Raw genomic sequence first — 18,091 nt, 5'->3', positions numbered from 1 at the left:
TCATTAAAAAACACAAACTTTAACTCCACCTGAGAAAGACTATTATAGTCATACAACTGTGATATTATAATCTTTATCATAGCCTATAAGTATTAATAAGGATCCAACACGTTCATGGAAAACTAAAAGGAGATGAAGTGATAAAATAAGACAAATCAAAGACATAAACACAAGGTGGAGAGAGAGAAGGCAGCAGGTGGAGGTGGTGTTGATGTGGACATTATTACTGAGGTAAATGCAGCTAAACACACTTCAAGGTCTAAACGAAAGTAGGTCTGTGGACGGGTTTGACTGGACGGGATGTGATGCGGTTGGGACGGTCCAAACTTTCTCTGATAGTCAGTGAACATGCGGGTGGAGACTGTAATGCGGAATTAATCTCAACAGAAATAAGATCAGAATAACATCACACTTTGTTCCAGGAGAGGTGGTCAGCAGCAGAAATCCAGCCCGAAGACGCGTCTAATGAGCTCAGTAGGTGAGTGCTCTGAAGCAAACCCGCACTATACCATGTTAACATGACTCAGATACAGTGGTATGAGTGCGCTCTGCTGACTATTTGATCTGCATTCTGCGCGTTTTGCGCTCCGCCAAGTCCTCCACTTTCTGTCCTGTAGGTCCAACTTCTCTGATCTTTCTTTTAACCGGAAAGCTGCTTATTCCTGCTGTTAAATGAAGCTTTAAAGTTGACTGAAACTTTAAATCCTAAAAGGATTCATAAATACTGAGTCATGATCTTAACTGTCTAATGTCTGCTGACACCCTCCTCTCTGAAAGTGTTGTAATTACACATGAACATACATCCAAGTTTTCAAAGCTGCATTCAGTGATTTTTTTGGCAAAATTAAATACAAATATTATTTGACACGTAAATGGAAAGTAGAACAGCCTTCAGTTAACTCCAGGTCATATCTGTACTTTTAAGACAACTACAACTGTAACGCCCAGTCAGTGCTTTCACTTCAACTACGCATCTAACCTTTCCACTTTTTTCTGCAATGCAAAACATTTCAGCTGTGTGCAATGCATTTTAGGTTGCAAGGTGTTCAGCAAAGCGCTTCACCAGCCGGCTTTTCATGTGAAACTTTTTGAAGCAATTTGAGGCAATTCATTTCAGCCCCTTTTACAGTACTACAGTTCAACTCTCAGCTTTAGTATTTCAGCTGTTAGCTTCTTCAAGCAAAGCACTTCAGCTTCTGACTTTGCAAACACAAAGACACATATTTATATATATGTATGTATGTATATATTCACCAAATGATTACACTATAAATTGCAGTCTGTAATCAGCAGCATTACCAACAGTTCCACTCCCACTCTGCACCAATCACATACACATGGATTTTGAAAATATGTAAAAATGCCATAAAGAAACTTAAATAGACAGACTTTTTGAATTATTATCACTGTGCATGAAAATACATTTGGCTCATGTTTGAATGGGTGACTATTATTTAACTACACTGTACAGTAACCAAACTAACTACACACCCAACAAGGTTTCTGCTTCTCTCTAGTCGGCCTACAGTCATAAATTCCTGTTTTTGATCCACAGAGCCTCCATATAAAGAGGTTTAGCACCAGAAAGACTTTCACTTCAGCTGCAGCATCAACTCTACACTCTTAAACCCAAACATGGCCAGCAAATTAAAATGTGGTAAGTCATGACTCATGATACTACTATATTCATGTTCATATGGTCCTTTGACTTAAATTGTATCCAGTATGTTTTTTCTTTGTATTTGTGAAGTCAAGTCAGTATTTATTTATACAGCCTGATATCACAAATCACACATTTGCCTCAGAGGTCTGTACAGCAATACAACATCATCTGTCCTTAGAATGAAGAAAAACTCCTCAAAAACAACAACTTTAAAGTAGAAAAAATGTTAGAAACCTCAGGAGGAGCAGCAGAGGAGGATCCCTCTCCCAGGACAGACAGACTTGCAATAGATGTTGTGTGTACAGAACAGAACAAGAAAGCAAAATTACAGAAATAGAGCATGGAACAGGACAACAAACTTATAGATGGATTGATAACATATAGCAACATGCTACATGAAGCCTCTGCATTTATTAAATCACTACTGAGAAACATCTTGTGTAACTGTGAACTCTGAATATTTACACACAAATTAGCATCATGGATGTATTATAAGAACTAGATACCGGACTCAAACTATTCAGTTGAATTAAAATTGCTCACCTGGCACATAAGTCAAAAAAAAAAAAAACCTTCCAGGTTTGCTTCAGCGCTGTGCTGATTATGCATGGCGAATGGGAAAAATTGGCAGTAAGGTCCATCACATAGAAATCCACAGGGATCCACAGTCCACAGGGTTTTACAGACAACCGAGAAAGTCAGGGAGGGTCTCATTTTTTATGTTACATTATAACCCCTTCACTCATTGGAAATAAAAAAAAATTAATACACATAAATTGCTTCACAATTCTACATATAAAACCTTTAATAGTTAATAGTTTTCATGTCAGCTCCACAAGGAGAAATCAACTGTGTGTGTTTATTTATAGGGACTGAGCCTAAAATTAACCCCTAAAGTACCAAAATGTGCTCTCCAGCGCCATCTATGTAACTAAAAAGGCCGCCACGGCCCGTAGGAATGTCATAGAGAGATCAAACCAAAACTCAATCATTCATCACATCAATACCTACAAATCATATGACGACACCCCTGACCTAAATCCAACAGGAAGTCTGAAATTAGCCTTTCAAAATAAGACTTTGCCACAATTTTGGACCCCGAACAAACGCTATCTCCTCTGAGGGCATTAATGGTATCGGCTTCAAACATTGATACATGACATATGACACTGTGCTGAAAAAAAGTTGTTAAAAACTTTGTAATAACTCGAACGGTTTGGATTTTATAAGCCCTCAAAGTTGCAGTGCCACATCACACCTTACAATGTAAAACAGTGGGGAGGTAATCTATGGGTATGAACTTTGTGTCAAACAGAGGCTTCTGACATCTAAACTATAAGTCTGACCACTTTCAAACCTGTATCAATGGATTCGCCACGAAATTCCCTATTAAAAAATGATTTTCAATGTAAGATTTGGCCAAAGTCATGGGATTTATGAGGAGATTTCACAAGAAGCGTACTCTAAAATCCTCCTCTCCAACTGCTCCTGGTGATGTCACTCCCTCAGTGCAGTGAAACATTCCGCAATACACACTCATTATAAAATCACAGGAGGAGCAAGAAAAGACTTTAAAACTCACACTCTAATATCTTAAAAACAATAAAAGATAGAAAAAACATGTAAATGCAAGATTTGTAGGTCAAAGTCTCGTGACTCATTTAAAGTTCAAATGAAGTTTGTATCTAAAACTATGTGCAAGCAGTAAATGTTCAAAAGGGTGTGGGTTCGCTCACACTCTCCATTCAAATCAAACTTTGACCAGGTCATGTGGGTTAAAAGTCTTTCCTTTTCTAAAAATAGACTTGATGAAAATTAGGAAATTCATTTGTTTTACACACAAACTCATCAAGAGTTTTCAATTTACTAATTGAAATTAAGGTGAATGGGCCCAAAACTTGCATGATTTTGAGGACACAGGTGTGAGCAAGACAGACATGTCAAATAAAAGCACACCACACTTGTAATAAATATCCCTCATTTTTAAAAAGCAAAATGATCTGATCCCGACGGGCCAGAGTGCAAGGTCCCGACCAACGCTGCTTGCAGTTTTGATTAGGGCCTGAGCCAAAAGGATTCTTTCTTTATTATTACGAGACATCAGACCTGAATTTGACCCCCTAAACATGCTCAAAAACTCCCCAAATTTGGTACGCACATCAAGTCTGGTGAAAAATTTGATAAAATGTAAAAATGAACCCCCAAAGTGCCAAAATGTGCTCTCCAGCGCCACCTATGTAACTAAAATGGCTGCCACAACCCGTAGGAATGTCATGGAGAGATCAAACCAAAACTCAATTATTTATCTCATCAAGACCTACAAATCATACACTGACACCCCTGACCTAATTCCAACAAACGCAACAAACTCCGAACAAACGCTATCTCCTCAGAGGGCGTTAATGGTACCGACTTCAAACTTTGATACATGACTAATGACACTGTGCTGAAAAAAATGTTGTTAAAAACTATGTAATAACTCGAACGGTTTGGATTTTATAAGTCTTGAAAGTTGCAGTGCCACATCACCCTTACAATGTAAAACAATGGGGAGGCAATCTATGGACATGAACTTTGTGTCAAACAGAGGCTTATGACATCTAAACTATAAGTCTGACCACTTTCAAACCTGTATCAATGGATTCACTACAAAATTTCCTACTAAAAGATATGATTTTTATTGTAAGGTTTGGCCAAAGTCATGGGATTTATGAGGAGATTTCATAAGAAGCGTACTCTAAAATCCTCCTCTGCTCCTGGTGATGTCACTCCCTCAGTGCTGTGAAACATTCCGTAATACACGCTCATTATAAAATCACAGGGGGAGCAAGAAAAGACTTTAAAACTCACACTTAAGTCTCAAAAACAATAAAAGATAGAAAAAAACATGTAAATTCAAGATTTGTAGGTCAAAGTCTTGTGATTCATTTACTGTTCAAATGAAGTCTGTATCTAAAACTATGTGGAAGCAGTAAATGTTCAAAAAGGTGTGGGTTCACTCACACTCTCCATTCAAATGTATGAATATTTTTCTGTGTCCAGCTGCAGTTACTTATTGTCTCTACACACCTGACAGTACACATGTCAATCAAACTTTGACCAGGTCATGTGGGTTAAAAGTCTTTCCTTTTCTAAAAATAGACTTGATGAAAATTAGGAAATTAATTTGTTTTACACACAAACTTATCAAGAGTTTTCAATTTACTAATTGAAATTAAGGTGAATGGGCCCAAAATTTGCACAAAAATTCTCATCCTGTCAATCAAACTTTCAAAATAAAAGCACACCACACTTGTAAGAAATATCCAACATTTTTAAAAAGCTAAATGATCTGATCCCGACGGGCCAGAGTGCGAGGTCCCGACCAACGTTGCTTGCAGCTTTAATTGTAAATGCTCCAGTCTGCACCAGACTTTACATGTTTGATAAGAGTCCAAGCTTGAACACGTCTACATGACAATATTCCATCAGTGATGCAAACTGGCTGAATAGCGCCCCCTATGAAATTTCAGCGAAGCAGCCCCAGCAGCAGGCAAAAGAGTGGACAAAGGAAGTGATGTTTATCTCATTCTTGCACTGTCTGAAAACAGCCCGGGTCTGAAGACATCTACATGTCCGTGACAGAAGCCCTTCGATTGCGCCGTAGCCTGACGTGCGCGGAGGCGCAAGGGCCCGTTCAATGCTGCTTGCAGCTTTAATTACAATCTACAATTTCATTTAGCAGACACATTTATCCAAGCAATGTACATCTGAGAGTTGATACAACACAAGCAGGGATCTAGTTATGTGAAAACAACACAAGTAGAGGCTAAGTCTGAGTTCAGTCAGTGTGGATTGGTATAATTAATAAAATGGAGACGTATCAGTTTGCAACTGTTACACGTCTAAAAAGCTTCTAAAAACACTTTCTATGTGGATTGGCCATTAGAGTTTAATTTTTTTTCATATTTTTCATCCCCTCCAAACAGAAAAGGAGGAGCTGAGGATTGTGATGGTGGGGAAGAGCGGAACTGGGAAGAGTGCCACAGGAAATACCATTCTTGGGCGTCTCTGCTTTGAATCAAAGTGCAGTGCTACATCTATAACTGAAGAGTGCTTTAAGGGAACAAGTAAAATGGATGGAGAAAAAGTTGCTGTTATTGACACTGCAGGCCTGTTTGACACCAGGTATGACCAGGACAAAACAAATAGAGACATCAAACAGTGCATCTATTTTTCCTCTCCTGGACCCCATATCTTCCTGATAGTTATCAGGGTGGGCAGATTCACACCAGAAGAAAAGCAGACAGTGGAGATGATTCAAGAGATGTTTGGCCAGGCTGCAGACAAATACAGCATGGTTCTCTTTACTCATGGTGAATCTCTGGATGACACCACTATCGAGGAGTACATGGAGGGCAACACAGACCTGCAGGAACTTGTGGCCAGATGTAATGATCAGCACCATGTCTTCAATAATAAGCTGAAAGATCGCCTTCAAGTTACAGAGTTGTTTAAAAAGATCAGAAATATAGTGGAGAAGAACGGAGGAAGCCACTACACCAATGAGATGTTCCAAGAGGCAGAAAGAGCCTTTCAAGAAAAACAACAACGCATCCTGAAAGAAAAGGAGGAGGAAGAACGTAAAAAGGAAGAGGAACTGGAGAAGAAAGTAAAAGCAGAATATGACCAAAATCTCAAGGATATTACTGAACAACTCCAGGCTGACAGGGAGAAGGAGAAGAGAGAGAGAGAGGAGGAGAGAAAGAAGGAACAACAGGAAATGAATATGGCAATGAATGACTTGAAAAAGGAAAAGGAGAGGTGTGATCTGGAAAAGGAGAGGGAGATGCAGCTTAATAGGGAGAGGCAAAATATGGAGCAGAAGTGGGAGAGGAAGTTTGAGGAAATGAAGATGGAGAATGAAAAACGGATGAACATGGAGAGGGAGCACTGGGAGAGAAGAGAGGAAGAGAGAAGAGAGGAGGAGAGGAGAGACAAGGAAAGGAGAGACAAGGAGAAAAGAGAGGAGGAGAGAAGAGAGGAGGAGAGGAGAGAGAAGGATAGAAGAGAGGAGGAGAGAAGAGAAGAGGAGAGGAGAGAGAAGAATAGAAGAGAGGGGGAGAGGCAGAGAAGAGAGGAGGAGAGGAAGAGAAGAGAGGAGAGGACGAAAAGACAGGAGGAGAGGAGGGAAAGGGAGAGAATAGAGGAGAGGAGGAAGAAGGAGAGAAGACAGGAGGAGAGAAGAGAGAGGGAGAGAAAAGAGGAGGAAAGGAGGGAGAAGGAAAAAATAGAGGAGAAGGAGAGAAAAGAGGAGAAGGAGAGAAAAGAGGTGGAAAGGAGGGAGAAGGAGAGAAAAGAGGAGAAGGAGAGAAAAGAAGAGAAGGAGAGAAAAGAGGAGAAGGAGAGAAAAGAGGAGGAGAGAAAAGAGGAGGAGAGAAAAGAGGAGCACAGGAGGGAGAAGGAGAGAGAAGAGGAGAGGAGGAGGAGGAGGAGGGAGAGAAAAGAGGAGTGGAGGAGGGAGAGAATAGAGGAAGAGAGGAGGGAGAGGGAGAGAACAGAGGAGGAGAGGAGGGAGAGGGAAAAAAGAATAGAGCAGAGGAGGGAGAGGGAGAGAAGTGAGGAGAGGATGGAGAGGGAGAGAATAGAGGAGGAGAGGATGGAGAGGGAGAGAATAGAGGAGGAGAGGAGGGAGAGGGAGAGAAGAGAAGAAAGGAGGGAGAGGGAGAGAAAAGAGGAGGAGAGGAGGGAGAATGAGAGAAGCATAGAGGAGAGGAGGGAGAGGGAGAAAAGAGAAGAAAGGAGGGAGAGGGAGAGAATAGAGGAGGAGAAGAGGGAGAGGGAGAGAAGTAAAGAGAGGAGGGAGAGGAGGGAGAGAGAGGAGTGAGGAGAGGAGAGAGAGAGAGAGAGAAGAGGAAAGGAAGGAGTCTGTTCAATTAATTGATCAATTAAAGGTGCAGTATGAAAGAAAACTGAAAGACCAGTGAAAAAAGTGAAGAAAGAGTGTGAAATAAAGACCAGACTGATAGCTGAAGATAAAAATCCAGTACATTCATTATTTAAAGGTGCAGTTTAGGTGCAATTTACATTACAGCTACTGTCCAGAATGTAGTAAAAAGCCATGTTTATAAAAAGGGAAACAACTTTCAGGCATTTGACAGGTGGATTTGTGTTATTGTTCAACATTTTTGACCTTTTGCCATCATACATAAAAAATAACAGTAGTAATTGTTTGATTTTATTTAATTGAAAGATATTTTCTGCTTAGATTTTTCAAAATGTTGCACATAGCAGCTACTGTATGGACATATATTTAATGTCATATATTGTCAGTCCATTTACAACAGGCAAACATAAACAAGCTCAAGGTCATTAGTGGCACCAGTGGAACTGTACTCAGATTCTGGATAAGACTTCTGGAGGAGATCAGCGGGTTTCGCCACTTTTTGTCACCATGGGATGTTAATCTTTCTACTGTTTGTCCTCTCAGAGAAGTGGTTGATGTTTGAGGCCATGACCCCGTCTGTAAGGAAGATAGGAAAGCTTTGCTAAGTCTTTAAAGAGGAGGGAAATAACAACACGTCGCACTGTACAGTTGGACCTGCTGAGGAAGAGCTATGTAACAAATTCATCATCAAAATGAATGTGTGAAGCTGATGTAGTAGATCGGAGGCCTTTATCACAAAGCAAGTTCAACCTCGTCTGGCTCTCTTTGTGTTATTAACATTAGCTGTCTGGATAACTGGTATCATGAAGCTGGTTATCAATAAGCTCAGTCAGCTCTGGGTTTCAAGCTACGCCTCTTTCAGGTTCATGTGATATCATGTGATATGTAACATCATTTATCTGGGGGAAAGCTCTGTTTTAGCGACAGCAAAAAGTGATATTTAAAAAAGTGAAATGTTAACAATATAATCATACAACAGAATTAGAAGATGTAGAAACACTAGAAATGATTTCCAAATATTAAAAGTAGGCTTGAAATGCATGTGGGAACTATTTATATATGAGTTTTGCTTTTTAGTTGGATTATGAAGAAACTATTCTGAATATGTCATGCACATAAAAAACTGAAAAAAGACTGTTTCTGCTGCCAAAGCAAAGAGAGGAAAAGTAGTTGACTGACTGATGAGGTTAATCTGCAATGCATGTTGCATTTACAATCACAGGAGCTGATTAACAGTGTGTGGATCATTTCTCTAATAACAAACAACAGAGGGTTTCATTTTTATTTCCAATTATCATCAGACAGTCGTCTCATGTTATTCTGAGCTGCAGTGTTGGAATCAGAGTGTAAACTCATCGACACTGATCATCAGCTAAAAACATTATTATGTGTTTAGAGTCGTGAACTATACGTCTGTTTGTTAAAAGCTGTTTTAAACAGAGTGGAAATTCAAGCCTGGAACAATAAAATGATTCTACTAGAATATAGCCTGCAGTACGCTTTATCACTCTTTTTTTTCTTGTCACTTTATGGTAAACTCTAGACTTTTGTCCATGTTGGGATCCTGATCTGATTGGTCAGTGGTCAGCTTCAGTGTATATTCAGTGTACTCTTAACTATCAGATATCTCAGCTACAGACATTGACTGTTAAGAAAGAAGCCCAGAGTCACAAGATTTCTGAGTTCCTGATAATGGAGAACAACACTTCTTAGAAACTGTCATTTTCTGATGGATTCAGTACAAAGATGTCTGGAATTGTGTTAAGAATGTATGTAGGAACTATATGTGTTTTGACTATGTGCCAAATTAACATATGGAGCAAGAATTTGAGTGGAAATCCAGATGTTCACTTGAAGCATATATAAAGTGGACTCATGCCGCTTCTTCCTTTGTCATTCTCTTTACAAGCCTGTACAGTGATGACCTGAGTGCTCCTATTAAAGAAATATCTCAACATTGATCTGTGTCGTCTAAGTCATTCTTAGCCAAGCAGAATAACCATCATTGTGAAACCCACTATCAACAGGGACTAGTGCATGTACAAATACTACCTGAAAGATGATGCTGATGACATGACACAGAACAGAAAGTGAGTGAAGCTGAATCAAGTCACATGTAAAATAACAAACTATCATAAAATTAATAGAATTGTTAATAAATATTCTAATGAAAGGATCAATTCTGCTAGTGGACATCTCACCTACAACACCAAAATGTCCAGAAACAGCCCTGTGTTTAGTTATCACAACCCATGGTCCACAGGAGATGATCTGTTTTAAGAGTTATACACATTAATAACTTTCCTGAAGCTCCTACATACAGTCTGATTTCATCCATAGAATAAACTTTGCAAAGCACATCATGACACATGTCATCAGCTGTACTGTTAAATTATATTTTTACAGGCCTTTATATATGAAGTTTATATGAAGCTTTAGCTGTGCTCATCCTTTTCAGCTGCAGCCTCACAGCAACCTTTATAGCAAAATACCACTGAATCAACATTCAGGCATTGGTTCATTGATTTCTGATATTAACAGATGAAACATTGGTATACTAATAAACTATTTAGCAGAACAGACGATTTCAGCATGTTTCCTTCCGTCTTATATGGCGCCTTTCACACAAAGTCATAACATTTTTTGCAGCCAAACACACTTCAAGGTCTAAACGAAAGTAGGTCTGTGGGCGGGTTTGACTGGACGGGATGTGATGCGGTTGGGACGGACTAAACTTTCTCTGATAGTCAGTGAACATGCGGGTGGAGACTGTAATGCAGAATTAATCTCAACAGAAATAAGATCAGAATAACATCACACTTTGTTCCAGGAGAGGTGGTCAGCAGCAGAAATCCAGCCCGAAGACGCGTCTAATGAGCTCAGTAGGTGAGTGCTCTGAAGCAAACCCGCACTATACCATGTTAACATGACTCAGATACAGTGGTATGAGTGCGCTCTGCTGACTATTTGATCTGCATTCTGCGCGTTTTGCGCTCCGCCAAGTCCTCCACTTTCTGTCCTGTAGGTCCAACTTCTCTGATCTTTCTTTTAACCGGAAAGCTGCTTATTCCTGCTGTTAAATGAAGCTTTAAAGTTGACTGAAACTTTAAATCCTAAAAGGATTCATAAATACTGAGTCATGATCTTAACTGTCTAATGTCTGCTGACACCCTCCTCTCTGAAAGTGTTGTAATTACACATGAACATACATCCAAGTTTTCAAAGCTGCATTCAGTGATTTTTTTGGCAAAATTAAATACAAATATTATTTGACACGTAAATGGAAAGTAGAACAGCCTTCAGTTAACTCCAGGTCATATCTGTACTTTTAAGACAACTACAACTGTAACGCCCAGTCAGTGCTTTCACTTCAACTACGCATCTAACCTTTCCACTTTTTTCTGCAATGCAAAACATTTCAGCTGTGTGCAATGCATTTTAGGTTGCAAGGTGTTCAGCAAAGCGCTTCACCAGCCGGCTTTTCATGTGAAACTTTTTGAAGCAATTTGAGGCAATTCATTTCAGCCCCTTTTACAGTACTACAGTTCAACTCTCAGCTTTAGTATTTCAGCTGTTAGCTTCTTCAAGCAAAGCACTTCAGCTTCTGACTTTGCAAACACAAAGACACATATTTATATATATGTATGTATGTATATATTCACCAAATGATTACACTATAAATTGCAGTCTGTAATCAGCAGCATTACCAACAGCTCCACTCCCACTCTGCACCAATCACATACACATGGATTTTGAAAATATGTAAAATGCCATGAAGAAACTTAAATAGACAGACTTTTTGAATCATTATCACTGTGCATGAAAATACATTTGGCTCATGTTTGAATGGGTGACTATTATTTAACTACACTGTACAGTAACCAAACTAACTACACACCCAACAAGGTTTCTGCTTCTCTCTAGTCGGCCTACAGTCATAAATTCCTGTTTTTGATCCACAGAGCCTCCATATAAAGAGGTTTAGCACCAGAAAGACTTTCACTTCAGCTGCAGCATCAACTCTACACTCTTAAACCCAAACATGGCCAGCAAATTAAAATGTGGTAAGTCATGACTCATGATACTACTATATTCATGTTCATATGGTCCTTTGACTTAAATTGTATCCAGTATGTTTTTTCTTTGTATTTGTGAAGTCAAGTCAGTATTTATTTATACAGCCTGATATCACAAATCACACATTTGCCTCAGAGGTCTGTACAGCAATACAACATCATCTGTCCTTAGAATAGAAAAAGGAGAATTAGAAAAACTCCTCAAAAAATATTTAAAGTAGAAAAAAATGTTAGAAACCTCAGGAGGAGCAGCAGAGGAGGATCCCTCTCTCAGGACGGACAGGCATACAATAGATGTTGTGTGTACAGAAAAGAACAAGAAAGCAAAATTACAGATATACAAACTATACAAAGATCTATACAAACTTATAGATGGATTGATAACATATAGCAAGATGCTACATGAAGCCTCTGCTGTCACACCCTGCCTGGACTTTTTGTGTTTTTTGGTCTTTTTGTGTTTTTGTGTTCTTTGGGGTTTCCTGGTTTGCACTTCTGTTTCATCCTTGGGGTCATGTGGGTTTTCTTGTTATATTTGGGTGGTGGGTTTGGACTGCCTTTTGTTGTTTAGCCTGGCGTGTTGTGTACTTTAGTTTAGGTTCATGATGGTTCTTGGTGTGGGTTGTATTTAGAATATTGTGTTTTCTGGGTTTTGGTTTTGTTACTGTGTTTCCCTTGTGTATTAATGTACTCCTCTTCACCTGCCCTGCTTCACCCTCGTTAGCCCTGCTCTGCTCTGTGTCTTCCCCACACCTGCCCTGTATCAGTCTCATCAGCCCTGACCTGCTTCCTGTGTTTCCCTCAGCCAATCACTCCCAGCCTGCCCTTGTGTCTCATCACCTGTTCCCTATTCCCTGATTAGTTTAGTCTGTATTGAAGATCTGGTTTTGAGTTGAGTTTGTGTTGAATCATTTGTCCTGTCCTGTCCTGTCCTGTCCTGTCCTATCCTAACCACCTGAAGATTAAAGGTTTTCGTCTACCCTGCAATCTCTGCATGCTGGTCTCTGCAATTACGTCCATTCCTGCTACTCAACCTGACATCTGCATTTATTAAAACACTACTGAGAAACATCTTGTGTAACTGTGAACTCTAACTATTTACACACACATTAGCATCATGGATGTATTATAAGAACTAGATACCGGACTCAAACTATTCAGTCGAATCAAAATTGCTCACCTGGCACATAAGTCAAAAAAAAAAAAAAAAAGTCTGTGCAGCCACCTAAATATGCACAGTAGTGTTTCTGCTGCTTGGTCCATAGACTTAGGATGATGCCACAATAACATAAAGAGCAACAACTGACCTTGTTTGCAGTTCGAGGTGTCAACAGCTTTATAAATGTCTCTCTTATAATAGTGGTCTCACTGCAATACCACAAGTGGCCACTGGGAAAAATTGGCAGTAAGGCTGAGTGGAGGCGCGTATCCAGGTAGTTATTAATAGTTAATAGTTTTCATGTCGGCTCCACAGGAAGAAATCGACAGTGTTTGTATTTAGTAATTTTTCCCCACCCACCATAGTGGATGAGGGAAATCTGCCTGTAGAGAAGCAGGCGAGTCAACCGACAGACTGGGAGCCGATCAATCAATGTAGATACTGTTAATAAATTCAAGACAAACATAGAGCAGAATTTTTGTGTAATTTAAAAAGTTGTCTGTACAGATTACGCTACACTAAACAAGACAGAGAACAAAACTCAGAAAACATGGGGGGTCCTAGGATGACGCACGTCTTGGAGCCAGTGTTGATTGGTACAATTAATAAAATGGAAGCATATCAGTTTGCAACTGTTGGACGTCTAAAAAGCCTCTAAAAACACTTTTTATGTGGATTGGCCATTAGAGTTCTTATTTCATATTTTTCATCCCTTCCAAACAGGACAGGAGGAGCTGAGGATTGTGATGGTGGGGAAGAGTGGAACTGGGAAGAGTGCCACAGGAAATACCATTCTTGGGCGTCACTGCTTTGAATCAAAGTGCAGTGCTACATTTATAACTGAAGAGTTAGAAAAGGTTGCTGTTATTGACACTGCAGGCCTGTTTGACACCAGGTATGACCAGGATAAAACAAATAGAAACATCATTCAATGCATCTCTTTTTCCTCTCCTGGACCCCATATCTTCCTGATAGTTATCAGGGTGGACAGATTCACACCAGAAGAAAAGCAGACAGTGGAGATGATTCAAGAGATGTTTGGACAGGCTGCAGACAAATACAGCATGGTTCTCTTTACTCATGGAGACAATCTGGATGACACCACTATCGAGGAGTACATGAAGGACAGCGAAGACCTGCAGGAACTTGTGGCCAGATGTAATGATCAGTACCATGTCTTCAATAATAAGCTGAAGGATCGCCTTCAAGTCACTGAGCTGTTTAACAAGATCAGAAATATAGTGGAGAAGAATGGAGGAAGCCACTACACCAATGAGATGTTCCAAGAGGCAGAAAGAGCCTTTCAAGAAAAACAACAACGCATCCTGAAAGAAAAGGAGGAGGAAGAACGTAAAAAGGAAGAGGAACTGGAGAGGAAAGTAAAAGCAGAATATGACCAAAATCTCAAAGATATTACTGAACAACTCCAGGCTGACAGGGAGAAGGAGAAGAGAGAGAGAGAGGAGGAGAGAAAGAAGGAACAACAGGAAATGAATATGGCAATGAATGACTTGAAAAAGGAAAAGGAGAGGTGGGATCTGGAAAAGGAGAGGGAGATGCAGCTTAATAGGGAGAGGCAAAATATGGAGCAGAAGTGGGAGAGGAAGTTTGAGGAAATGAAGATGGAGAATGAAAAACAGATGAACATGGAGAGGGAGAGAAGAGAGGAGGAGAGAAGAAAGGAGGAAAGGAGAGAGAAGGAGAGAAGAGAGGAGGAGAGAAGAGAGGAGGGGAGGAGAGAGAGGGAGAGAAGAGAGGAGGAGAGGAAGAGAAGAGAGGAGGAGAGGGAGAGAAGAGAGGAGAGGAGGGAAAGGGAGAGAATGGATGAGAGGAGGGAGGAGGAGAGAAGACAGGAGGAGAGGAGAGAGAAGGAGAGAAAAGAGGAGGAGAGGAGGGAGAAGGAGCAAATAGAGGAGGAGAAGAGGGAGAATGAGAGAATAGAGGAGAAGGAGAGAAAAGGGGAGAAGGAGAGAAAAGAAGAGGAAAGGAGGGAAAGGGAGAGAAAAGAGGAGAAGGAGAGAAAAGAGCTGAAGGAGAGAAAAGAGGAGGAGAGGAGGGAGAAGGAGAGAAAAGAGGAGAAGGAGAGAAAAGAGGAGAAGGAGAGAAAAGAGGAGGAGAGGATGGAGAAGGAGAGAAAAGAGGAGAAGGAGAGAAAAGAGGAGAAGGAGAGAAAAGAGGAGGAGAGGAGGAGGAAGGAGAAAAAAGAGGAGGAGAGGAGGGAGAAGGAAAGAAAAGAGGAGAAGGAGAGAAAAGAGGAGGAGAGGAGGGAGAAGGAGAGAAAAGAGGAGGAAAGGAGGGAGAAGGAGAGAAAAGAGGAGAGAGAGAGAAAAGAGGAGAAGGAGAGAAAAGAGGAAAAGAGGAGGGAAAAGGAGAGAAAAGAGGAGATGAGGAGAAAAGAGGAGAAGGAGAGAAAAGAGGAGGAGAGGAGGGAAAAGGAGAGAAAAGAGGAGAAGGAGAGAGAAGAGGAGAAGGAGAGAAAAGAGGAGGAGAGGAGGGAGAAAGAGAGAAAAGAGGAGGAGAGGAGGGAGAAGGAGAGAAAAGAGGAGGAGAGGAGAGAGAGGGAGAGAAAAGAGGAGGAAAGGAAGGATTTGGAGAGAAAAGAGAAGAAAGAGAGAAAAGAGGAGAAGGAGAGAAAAGAGGAGGAGAGGAGGGAGAATGAGAGAAGAGATGAGGAGAGGAGGGACAGGGAGAGAAAAGAGGAGGAGAGGGAGAGAAGAGAGGAGGAGAGGAGAGAGAAGGAGAGAAAAGAGGAGAAAGATAGAAAAGAAGAGAAGGAGAGAAGACATGAGGAGAGGAGAGAGAAGGAGAGAAAAGAAGAGAAAGAGAGAAAAGAGGAGAAGGAGAGAAAAGAGGAGGAGAGGAAGGATATGGAGAGAAAGGAAAAAGAGAGAAAAGAGGAGAAGGAGAGAAAAGAGGAGGAGAAGAGGGAGAAGGAGAGAGAAGAGAAGGAGAGGAGGGAGAATGAGAGAAAAGAGGAGAAGGAGAGAAAAGAGGAGGAGAGGAGGGAGAAGGAGAGAAAAGAGGAGGAGAGGAGGGAGAATGAGAGAATAGATGAGAGGAGGGACAGGGAGAGAAGAGAGGAGGAGAGGAAGAGAAGAGAGGAGGAGAGGGAGAGAAGAGAGGTAGAAGAGAGGAGAGAGAAGGAGAGAAAAGAGGAAGAGAGGAGGGAGAATGAGAGAAGAGAGGAGGAGACAGAGAGGAAGAAGGTAGAGGCGAGGAAAAATGAAGGTGGTTTTTTCAAAAAGTTTAGGAGACCCATTTGATAAACTCTTTCAATAATTAACTTAAATAATAATTAATTGCCACCATGGGATGTTACTCTTCCTATTGTTTGTCCATTTAGAGAAGTGGTTGATGTTTGAGGCCATGACCCCATCTGTAAGGAAGATAGGAAATTATTTCCAACTATCATCACACATTCATCTCATGTTATTCTGAGCTGCAGTGTTGGAATCAGAGTGTAAACTCATCGACGGTCAGTTAATATCATCATTATGTTATTCAGCTATAAAACATATTTAAAATGCTTTACTAATTTTAGCGTGCACTGTAAGTTGAAATAAAAACATAATTAAAATAAATATTATATAGACTATCTGTGATGAGTTGATGACACTCCTGCACAGATGATCAGTAACCTGGATATTGTTATAATCATACAGAGATATTAATACCCAGAATATGTTCTGTATCACATCCTGATATGATTAAAATCAGGAAAAGTCATTACAGGTGATGTAACGTATTTTACAATCATGTATGTCCAGTGTATATTCAGTGTACTCTTAACTATCAGATATCTCAGCTGCAGACATTGACTGTTAAGAAAGAAACCCAGAGTCACAAGATTTCTGAGTTCCTGATAATGGAGAACAACACTTCTTAGAAACTGTCATTTTCTGATGGATTCAGTACAAAGATGTCTGGAATTGTGTTAATAATGTATGTAGGAACTATATGTGTTTTGACTATGTGCCAAATTAACATATGGAGCAAGAATTTGAGTGGAAATCCAGATGTTCACTTGAAGCATATATAAAGTGAACTCATGCCGCTTCTTTCTTTGTCATTCTCTTTACAAGCCTGTACAGTGATGACCTGAGTGCTCCTATTAAAGAAATATCTCAACATTGATCTGTGTCGTCTAAGTCATTCTTAGCCAAGCAGAATAACCATCATTGTGAAACCCACTATCAACAGGGACTAGTGCATGTACAAATACTACCTGAAAGATGATGCTGATGACATGACACAGAACAGAATGTGAGTGAGGCTGAATCAAGTCACATGTAAAATAAAAAGCTATCATAAAATTAATAGAATTGTTGATAAATATTCTAATGAAAAGATCGATTCTGCTAGTGGACATCTCACCTACAACACCAAAATGTCCAGAAACAGCCCTGTGTTTAGTTATTGTTGTATCAAATTTTTGCAGAAAAATGTACCAGAGCAAAAAACTCTCTCTTGAAAATAAAAAGGGAGTCAGAGGTCCAAGCAGCAAAGTGTTCTTTTATTGCAGGCAAAAAAGGGGAGCAAGTAGCACTTTTACAAAGAACCAAATCGCTCCAAAGGTTTTTTTCTTTGGGGCATTGTTTTTATGTCCTTGGGTCGGCTTAGGTCACACCTTATCATCCACCCTCCCTAATTTTTGACCAATTATTATGTTACTTTTATCTCCGTCACTCGTTGTTGGTCAAAACTCTTCAAAACAAGTTTTGAGCTGTTTGAGGATATGTACTGGCATATTCAATTCTACCTGATTATATCCAATTTTTATATATAAGTATTGGGAATCATTTTACACCATTATTGCCAAGTTGTCTTCTGGCCTCTTATTTTTAAGTTATTCTAGTCATTTTACAACCTTATTTCTTGATCTCCTCCAGAGAGTATATTTTTTTTAAAAGGTGAAGACTTTAATGCAGACCCAAGCAGAGTGACATGTAATACAAACACACTCAAATTTCTCCAGTGTATGATTATGATTCTTCTACCGTGCCTCAATACGTACATTGTGATTAAATATGGTTCATGAGATTATAACTACACCAATACAAATTGTATCACACTAGCCCTTATTGCTTATAAACTTATCAAATCAATCTGCATAGCTTAATATTGTCTTTAAGCACACCAATGACATTTAATGAAAATACACCACATTTCCCCCCTTTGGGACTAAAAGTCCCATCGATAATGCTTGGGGATGATAAGGTCCCATTGCCAATCGATATATATGTACACTGTTTTTAGGTTCACAAACC

General features: G+C 39.9%; 2 protein-coding genes across 3 annotated transcripts; both read left to right on the top strand.

The window, feature by feature from the left end:
• Positions 1–277: 277 nt before the first annotated feature.
• On the top strand, positions 278–7,244 carry LOC137187275 (uncharacterized; the record flags this gene model as incomplete). Its single annotated transcript, XM_067596062.1, has 3 exons — positions 278–478; positions 1,556–1,657; positions 5,632–7,244. Coding segments are annotated over exons 2-3 (1,635 nt in total), but the record flags the coding sequence as incomplete, so codon positions are not given.
• Positions 7,245–10,288: 3,044 nt separating this feature from the next.
• LOC137187285 (trichohyalin-like) lies at positions 10,289–16,958 on the top strand. 2 transcript variants are annotated; one of them, XM_067596083.1, is made up of 3 exons: positions 10,289–10,475; positions 11,567–11,653; positions 13,548–16,958. In XM_067596083.1, the coding sequence occupies exons 2-3, from the start codon at positions 11,632–11,634 to the stop codon at positions 16,085–16,087; spliced, it is 2,562 nt and encodes an 853-aa protein (XP_067452184.1). In that variant the 5' UTR covers positions 10,289–10,475; positions 11,567–11,631; the 3' UTR covers positions 16,088–16,958. The 2 variants fall into 2 exon arrangements, with proteins under 2 accessions (XP_067452184.1, XP_067452183.1); XM_067596082.1 differs by having other exon boundaries at positions 11,552–11,653.
• Positions 16,959–18,091: the final 1,133 nt, after the last annotated feature.

The sequence above is a fragment of the Thunnus thynnus genome, chromosome 8, assembly GCF_963924715.1.
Source record: "Thunnus thynnus chromosome 8, fThuThy2.1, whole genome shotgun sequence".
NCBI classification, from domain to species: Eukaryota; Metazoa; Chordata; class Actinopteri; order Scombriformes; family Scombridae; genus Thunnus; species Thunnus thynnus.
This window is presented reverse-complemented; position numbering and strand designations above follow the sequence as displayed.

What these genes read in the sequence shown, in the direction of transcription:
- LOC137187285 (XM_067596083.1), top strand. Translation starts at nt 11,632, where the DNA reads ATGGCCAGCAAATTAAAATGTG. An exon ending in GGCCAGCAAATTAAAATGTG is followed by an intron (nt 11,654 to 13,547) that starts GTAAGTCATGAC and finishes CCTTCCAAACAG; the next exon opens with GACAGGAGGAGCTGAGGATT.